Source organism: Salmo trutta, chromosome 21, assembly GCF_901001165.1.
Source record: "Salmo trutta chromosome 21, fSalTru1.1, whole genome shotgun sequence".
NCBI lineage: Eukaryota > Metazoa > Chordata > Actinopteri > Salmoniformes > Salmonidae > Salmo > Salmo trutta.
This window is the reverse complement of record NC_042977.1, coordinates 44,399,876-44,417,488: the sequence shown is the minus strand read 5'-3', so window position 1 is coordinate 44,417,488 and position 17,613 is coordinate 44,399,876. Positions and strand designations below refer to the sequence as shown.

Genomic DNA, 17,613 nt, shown 5'->3' with positions numbered 1-17,613 from the left:
CGTGGACACCAAGAAACTTTAAGCTCTCAACCTGCTCCACTGCAGCCCCGTCGATGAGAATGGGGGCGTGCTCGGTCCTCTTTTTCCTGTAGTCCACAATCAAATCAAATGTATTTATAAAGCCCTTCTTACATCAACGGATATCTCAAAGTGCTGTACAGAAACCCAGCCTAAAACCCCAAACAGCAAGCAATGCAGGTGTAGAAGCACGATGGCTAGGAAAAACTCCCTAGAAAGGCCAGAACCTAGGAAGAAACCCAGAGAGGAACCAGGCTATGAGGGGTGGCCAGTCCTCTTCTGGATGTGCCGGGTGGAGATTATAACAGAACATGGCCAAGATGTTGAAATGTTCATAGATGACCTGTCCTCTCCTGACAATCATCTCCTTTATCTTGATCACGTTGAGGGAGAGATTGTTGTCCTGGCACCATACAGCCAGGTCTCTGACCTCCTCCCTATAGGCTGTCTCGTCATTGACGGTGATCAGGCCTACCACTGTGGTGTGATCGGTAAACTTAATGATGGTGTTTGAGTCGTGCCTGGCCGTGCAGTCATGAGTAAACAGGGAGTACAGGAGGGGGATGAGCACGCACCCCTGAGGGGCCCTTGTGTTGAGGATCAGCATGGCGGATGAGTTGTTACTAGAGGATGACCGATTAACCGGAATGGCCGATTAATTAGGGCCGATTTCAAGTTTTCATAACAATCGGTAATCGGCATTTTGGACACCGATTATGTGTCCACGAGGAGACTGCGTGGTAAGGTAAGTTGGAAGCATTAAACTTATCTTAGAAAAAACAATCAATCTTAACATAATCACTAGTTAACTACACATGGTTGATGATATTGCTAGTTTATCTAGCTTGTCCTGCGTTGCATATAATCGATGCGGTGCCTGTTCATTTATCATCGAATCACAGCCTACTTCGCCAAACGGGTGATGATTTAACAAGAGCATTCGCGAAAAAAGCATTGTCCTTGCACCAATGTGTACCTAACCATAAACATCAATGCATTTTTTTAAATCAATACACAAGTATATATTTTTAAACCTGCATATTTAGTTAATGTTGCCTGCTAACATTAATTTCTTTTAGGGAAATTGTGTCACTTCTCTTGCGTTCTGTGCAAGCAGAGTCAGGGTATATGCAGCAGTTTGGGCTGCCCTACTTCTTGCGAACTGTATGAAGACCATTTCTTCCTAACAAAGAACGTAATTAATTTGCCAGAATTGTACATAATTATGACATAACATTGAAAGTTGTGCAATGTAACAGCAATATTTAGACTTATAGATGCCACCCGTTAGACAAAATACGGAGCGGTTACGTATTTCACTGAAAGAATAAACGTTTTGTTTTCGAAATGATAGTTTCCGGATTTGACCATATTAATGACCTAAGGCTAATATTTCTGTGTGTTATTATATCATAATTAAGTCTATGATTTGATATTTGATAGAGCAGTCTGACTGAGCGGTGGTAGGCAGCAGCAGGCTCGTAAGCATTCATTCAAACAGCCCTTTCCTGCATTTGCCAGCAGCTCATCGCTGTGCTTCAAGCATTGCGCTGTTTATGACTTCAAGCCTATCAGCTCCCGAGATTAGGGTGGCAATACTATAGTGCCTATAAGAACATCCAATAGTCAAAGGTATATGAAATACAAATGGTATAGAGAGAAATAGTCCTATAATTCCAAAAATAACTACAACCTAAAACTTTTTACCTGGGAATATTGAAGACTCATGTTAAATGGAACCACCAGCTTTCATATGTTCTCATGTTCTGAGCAAACGTTAGCTTTTTTACATGGCAAATATTGCACTTTTACTTTCTTCTCCAACACTTTGTTTTTGCACTATCTAAACCAAATTGAACATGTTTCATTATTTATTTGAGCCTAAATAGATTTTATTGATGTATTATATTGTTAAAATAAAGGTGGTCATTCAGTATTGTTGTAATTGTCATTATTACAAATATATATAAAAACCGTCCGATTAATCGGTATCAGCTTTTTTGGTCCTCCAATAATCGGTATCGGCGTTGAAAAATCATAATCGTTCGACATCTAGTTGTTACCTACCCTTACCACCTGGTGGCGGCCCGTCAGGAAGTCCAGGATCCAGTTGCAGAGGGAGGTGTTTAGTCCCAGGGTCCTTAGATTATTATTGAGCTTTGAGGGCACTATGGTTTTGAACGCTGAGCTGTAGTCAATGAATAGCATTCTTACATAGATGTTCCTTTTGTGCAGGTGGGAAAAGGCAGTGTGGAGTGCAATAGAGATTGCATCATCTGTGGATCTGTTGGGGTGGTATGCAAATTGGAATAAGTCTAGGGTTTCTGGGATAATGGTGTTGATGTGAGCCATGACCAGCCTTTCAAAGCACTTCATGGCTACAGACGTGAGTGCTACGGGTCGGTAGTCATTTAGGTAGGTTACCTTAGTGTAACAGGCACTATGGTGGTCTGCTTAAAACATGTTGGTATTACAGACTCGGACAGGGAGAGGTTGAAAATGTCAGTGAAGACACTTGCCAGTTGGTCAGCGCATGCTCGCAGTACACGTCCTGGTAATCCGTCTGGCCCTGCGGCCTTGTGAATGTTGACCTGTTTAAAGGTCTTAGTCACATCGGCTGCGGAGAGCGTGATCACAGTCTTTCGGAACAGCTGTTGCTCTCATGCATGTTTCAGTGTTATTTGCCTCGAAGCGAGCATAGAAGTAGTTTAGCTCGTCTGGTAGGCTTGTGTCACTGGGCAGCTCTCGGCTGTGCTTCCCTTTGTAGTCTGTAATGGTTTGCAAGCCCTGCCACATCCGACCAGCGTCAGAGCCGGTGTAGTACGATTCGATCTTAGTCCTGTATTGACGCTTTGTCTGTTTGATGGTTCGTCGGAGGGCATAGCGGGATTTCTTATAATCTTTCAGGTTAGTGTCCCGCTCTTTGAAAGCCGCAGCTCTAGCCTTTAGCTCAGTGTGTATGTTGCCTGAAATCCATGGCTTCTGGTTGGGATACGTACGTATGGTCACTGTGGGGGCGAAGTCATCAATGCACTTACTGATGAAGCCAATGACTGATGTGGTGTACTCCTCAATGCCATCGGAGGAATCCCGGAACATATTCCAGTATGTGCTAGCAAAACAGTCCTGTAGCTTAGCATCTGATTCATCTGACCACTTTTGTATTGATCTAGTCACTGGTGCTTCCTACTTAAATTTGTTCTTGTAAGCAGGAATCGGGAGGATAGAATTATGGTCAGATTTGCCAAATGGAGGGCAAGGGAGGGTTTTTCACGTGTCTCTGTGTGTGGAGGAAAGGTGGTCTGCATTGAAGTCCCCGGCTACTAGGAGCGCCTCCTCTGGGTGAGCGTTTTCTTGTTTGCTTATGGCAGAATACAGCTCATTCAATGCTGTCTTAGTGCCAGCCTCTGACCATGGTGGTATGTAAACAGCTACGAAAAATACAGATAAAAACTCTCAAGGTAGATAGTGTGGTCTACAGCGTACCATGAGATACTCTACCTCAGGCGAGCAATAGCTCGAGACTTCCTTAGATATCGTACACCAGCTGTTATTTACAAAAATACATAGTCCGCCGCCCCTTGTCTTACCAGATGCCGCTGTTCTATCCTGCCGGAGCAGCGTATAACCAGCCAGCTGTATGTTGATAGTGTCGTCGTTCAGCCACGACTCCATGAAGCATAAGATATTACAGTTTTGAATGTCCCATTGGTAGTTTAATCTTCCACGTAGGTAATCTATTTTATTATCCAAAGACTGCATGTTTGCTAGCAGAATGGAAAGAAGCAGGGGTTTATTCGATCATCCACAAATTCTCAAAGTTTTCTCCTCCTGTTCACGAAAATCACAGAGATCTGAGCCTGTTCCCGAGAAAGCAGTATATTGTTCGCGTCAGCCTCGTCAGACTCGTTAAAGGAAAAAAAAGGATTCTGCCAGTCCGTGGTGAGTAATCACAGTCCTGATGTCGAGAAGTAATTTTCGGTCATGAGAGACTGTTGCGGCAACATTATGTGCAAAATAAGTAAAAGAATAAATAAATAAACAAAAAAACACAATCGGTTGGGGGCATGTAAAACCGCCATGGTATCACACCACATGAGATGTCCATGTTATCACACCTTAAACATGAGACCTCCATGTTATCACACCTTAAAACCTCTTGAGGACCCCTTCGAGATAAAATCCCGGTAACGGGATTGGTTGGACAACAACCAGTGAGATAGCACGGCGCGAAATTAAAAAAATAATAATCTCAAAATTAAAATTCAAGTATTATACGGCATTTTAAAGATACTCTACTCGTTAATCCAATCACATTGTCCGATTTCAAAAAGGCTTTACGGTGAAAGCAAAACATTAGATTATTTTAGGATAGCACCTTAGCAAAAAAAAGCCATTTTCCAAGCACGGATAGCCGTCACAAAACCAGATATACAGCTAAAATTAAGCACTAACCTTTGACAATCTTCATCAGATGACACTCCTAGGACATCATGTTAGACAATACATGCATATTTTGTTAGATCAAGTTCATATTTATATCCAAAAACCCAATTTTTACATTGGCGCGTGACGTTCAGAAAATGTTTTCTCCCCATAACGTCTGGTGAATAGGCACATTAATTTACAGAAGAACTCATAAACGTTGACAAAATTTATAACAATTATTTAAAGAATTAGAGATAATCTACTCCTTTATGCAACCACTTTGTCAGATTTCAAAATAACTTTATGGAAAAAGCACATTGTTCAATATTCTGAGTACAGAACTTAGCCTTCAATGCTAAGCTATACAGTTAGCCTACAACCACGGCGTCGACAAAAATCTAAAAATATGTTCGAAATATTTTCTTACCTTTGCTGATCTTCGGCGGAATGCACTCAGAAGGGCTCCCACTTCCACAAGAAATGTTCATTTGTTCTGCAAAGTCCATCATTTATGTCCTAATACGTCCATTTTGTTGACCCATCCAGAACACTTTACAATGCCATGTGGCGTGGACGCAAATCCATAGACGAAATGTTCAAAATTTCCATTACCGTTTGTAGAAACATGTCAAACGATGTTTACAATCAATCCTTTAGGGTATTTTTTTACGTAAAATTGCGATAATTTTACAACAGGGCAATAGGTATTCATCCCAGAAGAATAATAACAAACAGCGAAGTCACGTGCATGCGCGTCACGAGACACCTGTCCTCAGACTGGCCACTGATTGACTGAAGCCATAATTTTCTGCCCGGTAACATGTGATGGATGAAACCAGTTCCTAAAGATTGTTGACAGCCAATGGAAGAGTTAGGAGGTGCAACGTAAATCCTATGTCACTGTTGTTTTTCAAGGGATTCAAAAGAAAAACTACATTTATAATTTCTCCCACTTCCTGATTCAATTTTTCTCAGGTTTTTGCCTGCCATATGAGTTCTGTTATACTCAAAGACACCATCCAAACAGTTTTAGAAACTTCAGAGTGTTTTCTATCGAAATCTACTAATAATATGCATATTCTATTTTCTGGGCCAGAGTAGTAACCTGTTTAAATTGGGTACGTTTTTCATCCGGCCGTGAAAATACTGCCCCCATACCTTAAACATGAGATCTCCATGTTATCACACCTTAAACATGAGACCTCCATGTTATCACACCTTAAACATCAGACCTCCATGTTATCATACCTTAAACATCAGACCTCCATGTTATCATACCTTAAACATGAGACCTCCATGTTATCATACCTTAAACATCAGACCTCCATGTTATCATACATTAAACATCAGACCTCCATGTTATCATACCTTAAACATCAGACCTCCATGTTATCATACCTTAAACATGAGACGTCCATGTTATCATACCTTAAACATCAGACCTCCATGTTATCATACCTTAAACATCAGACCTCCATGTTATCATACCTTAAACATCAGACCTCCATGTTATCACACCTTAAACATCAGACCTCCATGTTATCACACCTTAAACATGAGACCTCCATGTTATCATACCTTAAACATGACATGTCCATGTTATCACACCTTAAACATGACATGTCCATGTTATCATGCCTTAAACATCAGACCTCCATGTTATCATACCTTAAACATGAGACGTCCATGTTATCATACCTTAAACATGATCATTGATTGTATGTTGTTTTACTCCATGTGTAACTCTGTGTTGTTGTATGTGTCGAACTGCTTTGATTTATCTTGGCCAGGTCGCAATTGTAAATGAGAACTTGTTCTCAACTTGCCTACCTGGTTAAATAAAGGTGAAATAAATAAATAAAAAATGACATGTCCATGTTATCCGATAGCTCCAATCCAAAGTCCAGCTCTCTAATGCCTAACAATAATAATCACAGGGATGAGAGTTGTAGTAAAAGGTTTAGCTTCTGATCCATGTCACCCTCTCCTGTCCAAAGAAAATAAGCAAAAGCTACACCACTCCGCCCGGGCGAAGTGCCATACATGTACAATTCATGAACCTTTTAAATGGTTAACTAGTGAGCCAGGCCTAGTAATAGTATTACTACAACAAGATGACTGAGAAGCTTTGAAGTTCAAAGGGTTTTACAGTTCAGAAACAGAGATGTAGTTTGTGAGACAAGACATCCTATCTAGTGGGACCCCAAACAGACAGGCAGACAGGCAGGCAGGCAGGTAGACAGGCAGACAGAAACACACACACACACACACACACACACACACACACACACACACACACACACACACCGGCAGCAAAGAGGCATGGGGCCACATGGTCACATGGACAAGGGCCATGCCACTATACCGTCTTCCAACCAAGCCTTGGTTGCATCAGAAGTATGTGTGATTCAGTGCCAACAGCCGAGCCTGATCCTGCCGAACCCACCAGCCCATACCGGCCTAATGTTACTGCTAAATATAGTCCCACTGGTTTTCCCCACCACCAAGCTGTCGAATCGTGGGCATATTTACCCTCTCAACTACTCCTGCCAGCCTACAGTGCAACAGGCCAGGGTGGTCAAAATATGATTGTTTTTAATTTGGTTTACTTCATTACTTTAAGTGGGGTTGATTTAGTTTGCCGTGCATATCGGATGTGCCATTACGCTGGGAAAGGTAAATTAAGTTCACCATAAAGTATTTGAAAGAAATCAAATAGCCTCGCATAGACCCAGGTCTAGTGAACCAAGTGTATTCATTAAACACACTGCGCTGATGCACTACAGACCAATAGATACAAGCCTGGAGAAGGAGAGTGAATCATTCATACTGGCCTCTAAAAACAAAGATGCCCAGGGTCCCTGCTCATCTGCGTGAACGTGCCTTAGACATGCTGCAAGGAGACATGAGGACTGCAGTAAATTGCAATGTAATTGCAGTAAATTGCAATGTCTGTACTGTGAGATGCCTAAGACAGCGCTACAGGGAGACAGGATGGACAGCTGATCGTCCTCGCAGTGGCAGACCACGTGTAACAACACCTGCATAGGATCGGTACATCTGAACATCACACCTGCGGGACAGGTACAGGATGGCAACAACAACTGCCCGAGTTACACCAGGAACGCACGATCCCTCCATCAGTGCTCAGACTGTCCACAATAGGCTGAGAGAGGCTGGACTGAGGGCTTGTAGGCTTGTTGTAAGGCAGGTCCTCACCAGACATCACCAGCAACAATGTCGCCTATGGGCACAAACCCACCGTTGCTGGACCAGACAGGACTGGCAAAAAGTGCTCTTCGCTGACAAATCGCGGTTGTCTCACCAGGGGTGATGGTCAGATTTGCGTTTATCGTCAAAGGAATGAGCGTTACACCGAGGCCTGTACTCTGGAGCGGGATCAATTTGGAGGTGGAAGGTTCGTCATGGTCTGGGGCGGTGTGTCACAGCATCATCGGACTGAGCTTGTTGTCATTGCAGGCAATCTCAAAGCTGTGCGTTACAGGGAAGACATCCTCCTCCATCATGTGGTACCCTTCCTGCAGGCTCATCATGACATGACCCTCCAGCATGACAATGCCACCAGCCATACTGCTCGTTCTGTGTGTGATTTCCTGCAAGACAGGAATGTCAGTGTTCTGCCATGGCCAGCAAAGAGCCCAGATCTCAATCCCATTAAGCACGTCTGGGACCTGTTGGATTGGAGGGTGAGGGCTAGGGCCATTCCCCCCAGAAATGTCCGGGAACTTGCAGGTGCCTTGGTGGAAGAGTGGGGCAACATCTCACGGCAAGAACTGGCAAATCTGGTGCAGTCCATGAGGAGGAGACGCACTGCAGTACTTAGTATCTGGTGTGGCCACCAGCTGCATTGACTGTTACTTTTGATTTTGACCCCCCCTTTGTTCAGGGACAAATTATTCCATTTCTGTTAGTCACATGTCTGTGGAACTTGTTCAGTTTGTCTCAGTTGTTGAATCTTGTTATGTTCATACAAATATTTACACATGTTAAGTTTTCTGAAAATTAATGCAGTTGACATTGAGAGGACGTTTCTTTTTTTACTGAGTTTATATGATGTATGCATATCTAATCTCCATAATATGGTTCTTGTCCCTATCATCAGTTAAAGCATGGGGATTTGCCTGGAGAGAATTATCATTGTGATTCACAGCTTAGAGTCAAGCTATTTATTTTGTTGTCTCTAGGAAGTCAATGATGCACGACAGAGCTCCAGTATCAGCTGGTAAAGGTTTGACATGCTATGCAAGGGGTGGTCTGGGTTTTCAGACGGTGTGTGTGTGTGTGTGTGCGTGTGTGTGTGTAACCGCTATGCTGACTGAGTTCCAGTAACAGATGGAAAAATCGGAGCTATGCAAATCTAGCACAGTAGCACCACACTCCAATTGGACATAGTTCCAGAGTACAGTAGAAGCTAATTGGCTACAGTAAAATGGACTGATTGGACTGAGTCGAGCCACGAGGTGTGACATGAATAGTGACGCTGTGGTGAATCCTTTATATGCTAGGCAGAGATACTCTATCAATGAAGTAGTAAAGGGAGGGAACATTGTAGCAATAAGAGAAAGAAAATAAAGTTTAAAGGACTTTTCTTTTGAAAGTTTATTTTTTTATAGGGGTTCCTTTCCTTCGTCTAACACCGACATAGAATAGTTACTGCTACGGACCAAGTTCAAGATATCATCATGAAATTTATTATAGGAATTGGCGGGTAAGTCATATCTAATGAATATTAATATTGAAAACAAGTTTATCATTTTACTATTTGTTATGACGGTAAGAACATAATTCGACGTTTCTAATATTGATAATACCAAACATGTGTTTCTGTAGTCAAACTTATTAATGGTCCACACAAGGTCAAGTGGACCAGAGATCATTTATAGGAAATGATGTTCATTGTGTTTTTCAATATTCTGTCTAGCGTGACCAACGGTGGGAAAACCACTCTAACCAATAAATTGATCCAGGCGTTGCCCAACTGTTGTGTGATACATCAAGATGACTTTTTTAAGGTGAGACGCTTCATCACGTTTATGTCTCTCAGCCCAGAAAGCTTGCTTGTTGAGTAACCACTTTGATTTTGATTCATATCATTATTTTAAAGTCATAACATCGTGTTTACTTATTTTACTATCTGTTTTTATGCTCGAAAACGAACAGATTGTATAGCCTACAGTAGCCTATTTAATTGGAGTTACAAATGAAGAAAATTTGGCCTTGAACACTTAATATCGCCACCTACTGGTGGCAAGTCAGTAAAGGATGACCAGGCAGAGCGACCGTATTCCACCTGCAGATATAATGTGCTTAACATTGTCTCCTGAACAACCAATGAAAATGTTGAAATGTTTACATCATTTGAAGTTCAAACATTGCATTCACCTTTCATGTAATGCAACAATCGTTTTACTGCATGACAGTTATTAACGTTCATTTGACTTTGAACATTTTGATTCACCCCATAATGATCTGTATTCTCTGTGTTGTCAATGTCAACAACTTATTGCAAACTAAGGATCATATAAAAAAAAGGGTTTATTTGTATTTAAAGGTCAGTGGATGCATATCACTGACTGTCAACGGCTGACACCGTGTACCCTCTCCAGTACGACTGCAGTGCCCTGCCCACATGTTGAGCAGTTAGGCCAGCACAATGGTTGGGGTCAATTCTATTTCAATTCAGTCAATTCAGGAATTGGAGTTGGATTTCGGAATTTAGAATTGGAAATGGAATTTCAATTTACTTCCTGATCCCATCCCTGGCCCTTATAAGGCATTATTTACGGTACACTGAGGGTGCAGGTTAGCCTTTAGCTGTTTGCCTTAGTGGAGACGCTGGCGTCGTAAGCTTAGCTCATGTCCAGGTGTGATCAGCACTGACTGGTTACTACTCTGTCATCATCTCCTTGAGGTTGCAGCAATGTTTTCTTGGTGACTGTTATTTCAGAAACCCGATCAAATAGAAGTCGGGGAGGACGGCTTTAGGCAGTGGGATGGTAAGAGTTGGATTCGCTGTAGGAATGAAAACAAACACTACGAGTAATGTACTCTTTCCCTTTAATTGACATCTTCAAAAGTTCCTCTGATACTTTTGTAATAGACAACAATTTACCTGCAATTTTAAATTACATTTTTACAAAAATTCTGTGAATGCTACGCCAGTTACTAGAGCTGACTGTTGTGTTTTGAAGCACATTGGCTGCTGTGCTGTTTTAGTTCCCTGGTGGTGAAGCGTATTGTTCTGTCTATCCCCTGTTCTCTAGTGATCACATCCCTGGATATGGAGGCCATGGTTAACACTGTGGAGGGATGGCAAGAGAACCCAGTCAAGTTCGCCCGCTCCCACGGCGTCTGCGTCACACCTGAAGCAGAGGACTCAGACCCCGATAACGGTATCCACATCCTCATCGTGGAAGGGTTTCTGCTTTATAACTACAAGTATGTTGTTTTCCTACAACATTTACATTGACATGTTAAAGACAACAACATTTTGCCTGAGTTAGTCTGTAGCTAGACTCTCTCTCTCTCTCTCTCTTCCCTTCGAGGACAATAACGTTCAACCGTATCTTACTATACACTACTATTGACTTTATCAATTAAAGTTAATTAGAGTTTTCACAAGCTTTTCTTGGAACTCACGCCTTATTCTGACCACTGTTTGTTTTCTTTCCTGCAGGCCTATTGTTGATGTCTATGACAAACGCTACTACATTGCCATTCCAAAAGAGGAGTGCAAGAGGAGGAGAAGTACAAGGAACTACACAGTCCCTGACCCCCCTGGTCTGTTTGAAGGCCACGTCTGGCCCATGTACCTGAAACACAGGAAAGAGATGGAAGACAACTCCCATGGTATAGGTACGTACTGGACACTACTGCAGAACTCCCATGGTATAGGTATGTACTGGACACTACTGCAGAACTCCCATGGTATAGGTACGTACTGGACACTACTGCAGAACTCCCATGGTATAGGTATGTACTGGACACTACTGCAGAACTCCCATGGTATAGGTATGTACTGGACACTACTGCAGAGCTCCCATGGTATAGGTATGTACTGGACACTACTGCAGAACTCCCATGGTATAGGTATGTACTGGACACTACTGCAGAACTCCCATGGTATAGGTATGTACTGGACACTACTGCAGAACTCCCATGGTATAGGTATGTACTGGACACTACTGCAGAGCTCCCATGGTATAGGTATGTACTGGACACTACTGCAGAGCTCCCATGGTATAGGTATGTACTGGACACTACTGCAGAGCTCCCATGGTATAGGTATGTACTGGACACTACTGCAGAACTCCCATGGTATAGGTATGTACTGGACACTACTGCAGAGCTCCCATGGTATAGGTATGTACTGGACACTACTGCAGAGCTCCCATGGTATAGGTATGTACTGGACACTACTGCAGAGCTCCCATGGTATAGGTATGTACTGGACACTACTGCAGAACTCCCGTGGTATAGGTATGTACTGGACACTACTGCAGAACTCCCATGGTATAGGTATGTACTGGACACTACTGCAGAACTCCCATGGTATAGGTATGTACTGGACACTACTGCAGAGCTCCCATGGTATAGGTATGTACTGGACACTACTGCAGAGCTCCCATGGTATAGGTATGTACTGGACACTACTGCAGAACTCCCATGGTATAGGTATGTACTGGACACTACTGCAGAACTCCCATGGTATAGGTATGTACTGGACACTACTGCAGAACTCCCATGGTATAGGTATGTACTGGACACTACTGCAGAACTCCCATGGTATAGGTATGTACTGGACACTACTGCAGAGCTCCCATGGTATAGGTATGTACTGGACACTACTGCAGAACTCCCATGGTATAGGTATGTACTGGACACTACTGCAGAACTCCCATGGTATAGGTACGTACTGGACACTACTGCAGAGCTCGTATCATGCTTATTATGATCAATTATTACAATATATGTGTGTATTTAACTTTTCCACTATTTTTACTATGGTTTATAAAGACTAAATTTCAGGCATTTTGCCCCTCAGAGTACCTCGATGGCTTGAAACCTAAAGAGGAGATCTACAGCCAAGTGTATGAAAACATACAAAACACCCTGCTCAACAACTTATAGGTAAATATCTCCATACAAAACACCCTGCTCAACAACTTATAGGTAAATATCTCCATACAAAACACCCTGCTCAACAACTTATAGGTAAATATCTCCATACAAAACACCCTGCTCAACAACTTATAGGTAAATATCTCCATACAAAACACCCTGCTCAACAACTTATAGGTAAATATCTCCGTACAAAACACCCTGCTCAACAACTTATAGGTAAATAAATACATATATTGGATTACTTATGTGTACACATATAAATCGACATTAATGTATTGCATGCTAATAATTGTTATATCTCTCTCTTCCACAGCAGGACCAGGGAGTCCGAAGACTTGTGTATAAACTTGTAAATAATGATATTGTGAGAAGTGCAACATCAGTACCATACTACTGCCTGAAATTAATATTGATATGTAAATAGTTTAAGACCTAACTTATTTTAAAAAAAACCTGAACGGCAGAAGCATCGTATTTTGTATAATCAAATGTAACCTTTTCTAAGATGATTTACCAACTGGACTGCCTCAGTGTTGAAACACATGAAGAACATGTGCTTCCTGTGTTTTCATGGTTAAAAAAATATCATCCCACACTGAGAGGAAAGATTGTGTCTACAACATAAAGAGACCTATGAATCCATCTACTGTGTTCTGTGGTTATTCTCAATCCAATGAGCTTTCAATTTACAGCTTTCTAAATGAGGAAATGTGGCAACACAAGACCAGTATCCAGTAGATGCAGCTATATTACACTGAGAGCGTTTAGAAAACGATTATATTATACCTACAGAAACATATACAGCTGTTACATCTTCGTCCATATCATTTTGTACACTGAAGACAGATTCAAGATCAACGCAAATGCTTAGTCTCCGTTTTTTTTTTTACATCCGACCACCGCTGCTCTGATACCACGCTGAACCGTCGAAGCTTTAACATTCAGGAAAGGGAAAGGAACCAAACAGAATGTATTCCTGATGAATATTGAACGTTGAACCAAAAACGCCACAAACAAAAACAACGACAACCGAAAACAACAACAAAACTAGCCCTACTGTGATGTAGTAGTAACTGCTTCATACTGACACTGTGCCTGCCTACGTAAACGGCCATGTAAATGTGGAGATATCTGGGACCTATTCAGTAGTGGAAAAGGCTTCTCAATGATTATGAGGTTTTCCATTCCATGGAAATAGCTGACAGCTCTTTTGAAGTTAAATTGAAGCCGCAGTAAGTTGTTCCCTCCAAGACATTTTTAATAGGTTATTCTTTCGCACAATGCATATTTTATTGTGTTTAGCATTTAACAACAGTGCTCCATCCCATGAATAAGGGGAGGCAGTCAAAACAAACCATTGGTTGTATTTGTATTTAATCATTCAAAGCCCATCACATCTTCAGTTTATTCCCTCATAAATGACCTTGCATGTTGCAACACACCAACCCTGTCAGTGTTTCTGTTAGCTCGTTTGGTTGCAGTACCTTTACCCAGGGTTCTGGGTTTGATTCCCACAATGCCATTGGCTACTGAATATGTGTTAAGTGAAAGTCGCTTGGGATCAAAGCATCTGATAAATTATTGTCTGATGGACATCGGCTAGTCAATGATATTTAATCTATTTACAATATGACCTCAACTACCAAGAAAGTGGGCTTATGTTTTTATCCACGATACTGGTAATGACAGTGTAATTTCATCCTTATAGCTTGTCAACCATGACCTGGGATTTCAATAACTACAATACGGTGTGAACAGCCAAACCAGCAGTCTTCCAGCGGGCGTGGGTGGTGACCAGCTGGTGCGGGGAGCTGGGCCTTTTGTCTTGTGACGCATAACTGGGAATCTTTTGGGTGCCTGGCGAGGACAAGCTGAGGGTGGCTGGTGGCAGCCTGCTGGTGTGTGTGTGTGTGTGTGTGTGTGTGTGTGTGTGTGTGTGTGTGTGTGTGTGTGTGTGTGTGTGTGTGTGTGTGTGTGTGTGTGTGTGTGTGTGTGTGTGTGTGTGTGTGTGTGTGTGTGTTATATTTAGGCCAGATGCCTTGAGTGTCAGGGGAGTATTATTAGGCCTTGTACAGAGAGGTTAAAGGGGGAGGGGTTATGATCTCTACGCGCCCTCCTGCCTGTCTCACGGCCCTATCTCCTGCACCAGCCAATCAGGCTCTCTAGGCGGACGGAGGCGGAGTCAACAGGGGAAAGGTGAGAACCAGAGAGACATGTGATCCATGTGCTCCCACGTCACACGGCGGCTCCATGGTAACCGGGACATAACCAAAGAGTAAAGCCTGTTCTTCCATATTTGGGTTGGAAGGAGGGGAGGCGGCCTGTAAGGCTGTCACACGCTTTCCCCCCCTAGTGAGTCAGTCCCCTACTACCCAACTACCCTACTACACTACCACCCAACTACCCTACGACCCTACTACCCAACTACCCAACTACCCTACTACACTACCACCCAACTACCCTGCTACCCTAATACCAAACTACCCAACTACCCATATATACAGCAACCCAGCTACCCTACTACTCTACTACCCTGCTACCCAGCTACCCTACTACCCTACTACCCAGCTACCCTACTACCCATCTACCCATCTACCCTGCTACCCAGCTACCTTGCTACCCAGCTACCCAACTACCCAGCTACCCTCCTACCCTACTACCCAGCTACCCTACTACCCATCTACCCATCTACCCAGCTACCCTGCTGCCCAGCTACCTTGCTGCCCAGCTACCCAACTACCTAGCTACCCTTCTACCCAACTACCCTACTACCCGTCTACCCGTCTACCCAGCTACCCTGCTGCCCAGCTACCCTACTACCCTACTACCCTGCTTCCCAGCTACCCTACTACCCTACTACCCTGCTTCCCTGCTTCCCTACTACCCTATTACCCTACTTCCCTGCTTCCCTGCTACCCTAATACCAAACTACCCAACTACCCATATATACAGCAACCCTACCACCCAGCTACCCTACTACTCTACTACCCTGCTACCCAGCTACCCTACTACCCTACTACCTAGCTACCCTACTACCCTACACCCTGCTTCCCTACTACCCAACTACCCTGCTACCCTAATACCAAACTACCCAACTACCCATATATACAGCATCCCTACCACCCAGCTACCCTACTACTCTACTACCCTGCTCCCCAGCTACCCTACTACCCTACTACCCAGCTACCCTACTACCCATCTACCCTGCTACCCAGCTACCTTGCTACCCAGCTACCCAACTACCCAGCTACCCTCGTACCCTACTACCCAGCTACCCTACAACCCATCTACCCATCTGCCCAGCTACCCTGCTACCCAGCTACCTTGCCCACCCAGCTACCCAACTACCCTCCTACCCAACTACCCTACTACCCGTCTACCCGTCTACCCAGCTACCCTGCTACCCTGCTACCCAGCTACCCTACTACCCTAATACCCTGCTTCCCTGCTTCCCTACTACCCTATTACCCTACTTCCCTGCTTCCCTGCTACCCAGCTACCCTACTACCCTACTACCCTACTCCCTGCTTCCCTACTACCCTACTACCCTACTTCCCTGCTTCCCTACTACCCAACTACCAACTCCGAAGACATGCAAGCATTTTTGATGATGCTACTGCTGTTTTGTGTCTAGGCTTGGTTACTTTAAAGCAATTTGTGACAACTGCTGATGTAAAAAGGGCTTTATAAATACTTATGAACTTTGATTGAATTTAAATACATGGAATACTTTTGACAAGCATAACATGATGAACCCAAATGTCGTTCACCAGACACTCCCTCCTATGCACAGTTGCCTGGGGACAAAGTTAGATATCCCAAAATTGTGGCAACATTTTGTGACCTTAGGCCAGGGGTCTCCAATCGCTAGCTACCAGTAGCTCACAGGCCAACTATCAGTAGCTTGTAGGCCAACTACCAGTAGCTCGCAGACCAACTACGAGTAGCTCACAGGCCAACTATCAGTAGCTCGCAGGCCAACTACTAGTAGCTCGCAGGCCAACTACCAGTAGCTCGCAGGCCAACTACCAGTAGCTCGTAGGCCAACTACTAGTAGCTCGCAGGCCAACTACCAGTAGCTCGCAGGCCAACTACCAGTAGCTCGTAGGCCAACTACCAGTAGCTCGCAGGCCAACTACCAGTAGCTCGCAGGCCAACTACCAGTAGCTCGCAGGCCAACTACTAGTAGCTCGCAGGCCAACTACCAGTAGCTCGAAGGCCAACTACCAGTAGCTCGCAGGCCAACTACTAGCAGCTCGCAGGCCAACTACTATTAGCTCGCAGAACAACTACCAGTAGCTCGCAGGCCAACTACTAGTAGCTCGCAGGCCAACTACCAGTAGCTCGTAGGCCAACTACCAGTAGCTCGCAGGCCAACTACGAGTAGCTCGCAGGTCAACTACCAGTAGCTCGCAGGCCAACTACCAGTAGCTCGCAGGTCAACTACCAGTAGCTCGCAGGCCAACTACCAGTAGCTCGCAGGCCAAAAACTACCAGTAGCTCGCAGGCCAACTACCAGTAGCTCGCAGGCCAACTACCAGTAGCTCGCAGGCCAACTACCAGTAGCTCGCAGGCCAACTACCAGTAGCTCGCAGGCCAACTACCAGTAGCTCGCAGGCCAACTACCAGTAGCTCGCAGGCCAACTACCAGTAGCTCGCAGGCCAACTACCAGTAGCTCGCAGGTCAACTACCAGTAGCTCGCAGGCCAACTACCAGTAGCTCGTAGGCCAACTACCAGTAGCTCGCAGGCCAACTACCAGTAGCTCGCAGGCCAACTACCAGTAGCTCGCAGGCCAACTACCAGTAGCTCGCAGGCCAACTACCAGTAGCTCGCAGGCCAACTACTAGTAGCTCGCAGGCCAACTACCAGTAGCTCGCAGGCCAACTACCAGTAGCTCGCAGGCCAACTACTAGTAGCTCGCAGGCCAACTACTAGTAGCTCGCAGGCCAACTACTAGTAGCTCGTATGCCAACTACCAGTAGCTCGCAGGCCAACTACCAGTAGTTTGCAGGTCAACTAC

The 17,613-nt window shown here is 44.1% G+C and overlaps 1 protein-coding gene and 1 long non-coding RNA gene across 9 annotated transcripts in view; one reads left to right on the top strand and one right to left on the bottom strand.

The window, feature by feature from the left end:
• The window catches only part of LOC115157536 (uncharacterized), a 42,804-nt gene that overhangs the window by 18,961 nt on the left and 6,230 nt on the right, over window positions 1–17,613 (bottom strand). The window lies entirely within an intron of this gene.
• LOC115157532 (nicotinamide riboside kinase 2) lies at window positions 8,890–13,233 on the top strand. 8 transcript variants are annotated; one of them, XR_003868470.1, is made up of 8 exons: window positions 8,890–9,175; window positions 9,389–9,479; window positions 10,415–10,463; window positions 10,731–10,905; window positions 11,144–11,322; window positions 11,401–12,141; window positions 12,512–12,807; window positions 12,905–13,233. XR_003868470.1 is itself a non-coding variant. In XM_029705873.1 (8 exons), exons 1-7 carry the CDS (start codon window positions 9,150–9,152, stop codon window positions 12,595–12,597), a joined length of 1,308 nt encoding a protein of 435 aa, XP_029561733.1. In that variant the 5' UTR covers window positions 8,892–9,149; the 3' UTR covers window positions 12,905–13,233. The 8 variants fall into 8 exon arrangements, 4 of the variants coding, with proteins under 4 accessions (XP_029561735.1, XP_029561733.1, XP_029561732.1 ...); XR_003868472.1 differs by lacking the exon at window positions 12,905–13,233 and adding an exon at window positions 12,808–12,898 and having other exon boundaries at window positions 12,512–12,723; XR_003868471.1 differs by lacking the exon at window positions 12,905–13,233 and adding an exon at window positions 12,808–12,898 and having other exon boundaries at window positions 12,512–12,765.

Bases quoted from the DNA above. Each gene is read 5' to 3' on its own strand.
- LOC115157532 (XM_029705872.1), top strand. From the start codon at position 9,150: ATGAAATTTATTATAGGAATTGGCGG. The intron at 10,464-10,730 runs GTAAGAGTTGGA...CCTGTTCTCTAG, and splicing joins CGGCTTTAGGCAGTGGGATG to TGATCACATCCCTGGATATG. The intron at 12,142-12,511 runs GTATGTACTGGA...TTTGCCCCTCAG, and splicing joins GCAGAACTCCCATGGTATAG to AGTACCTCGATGGCTTGAAA.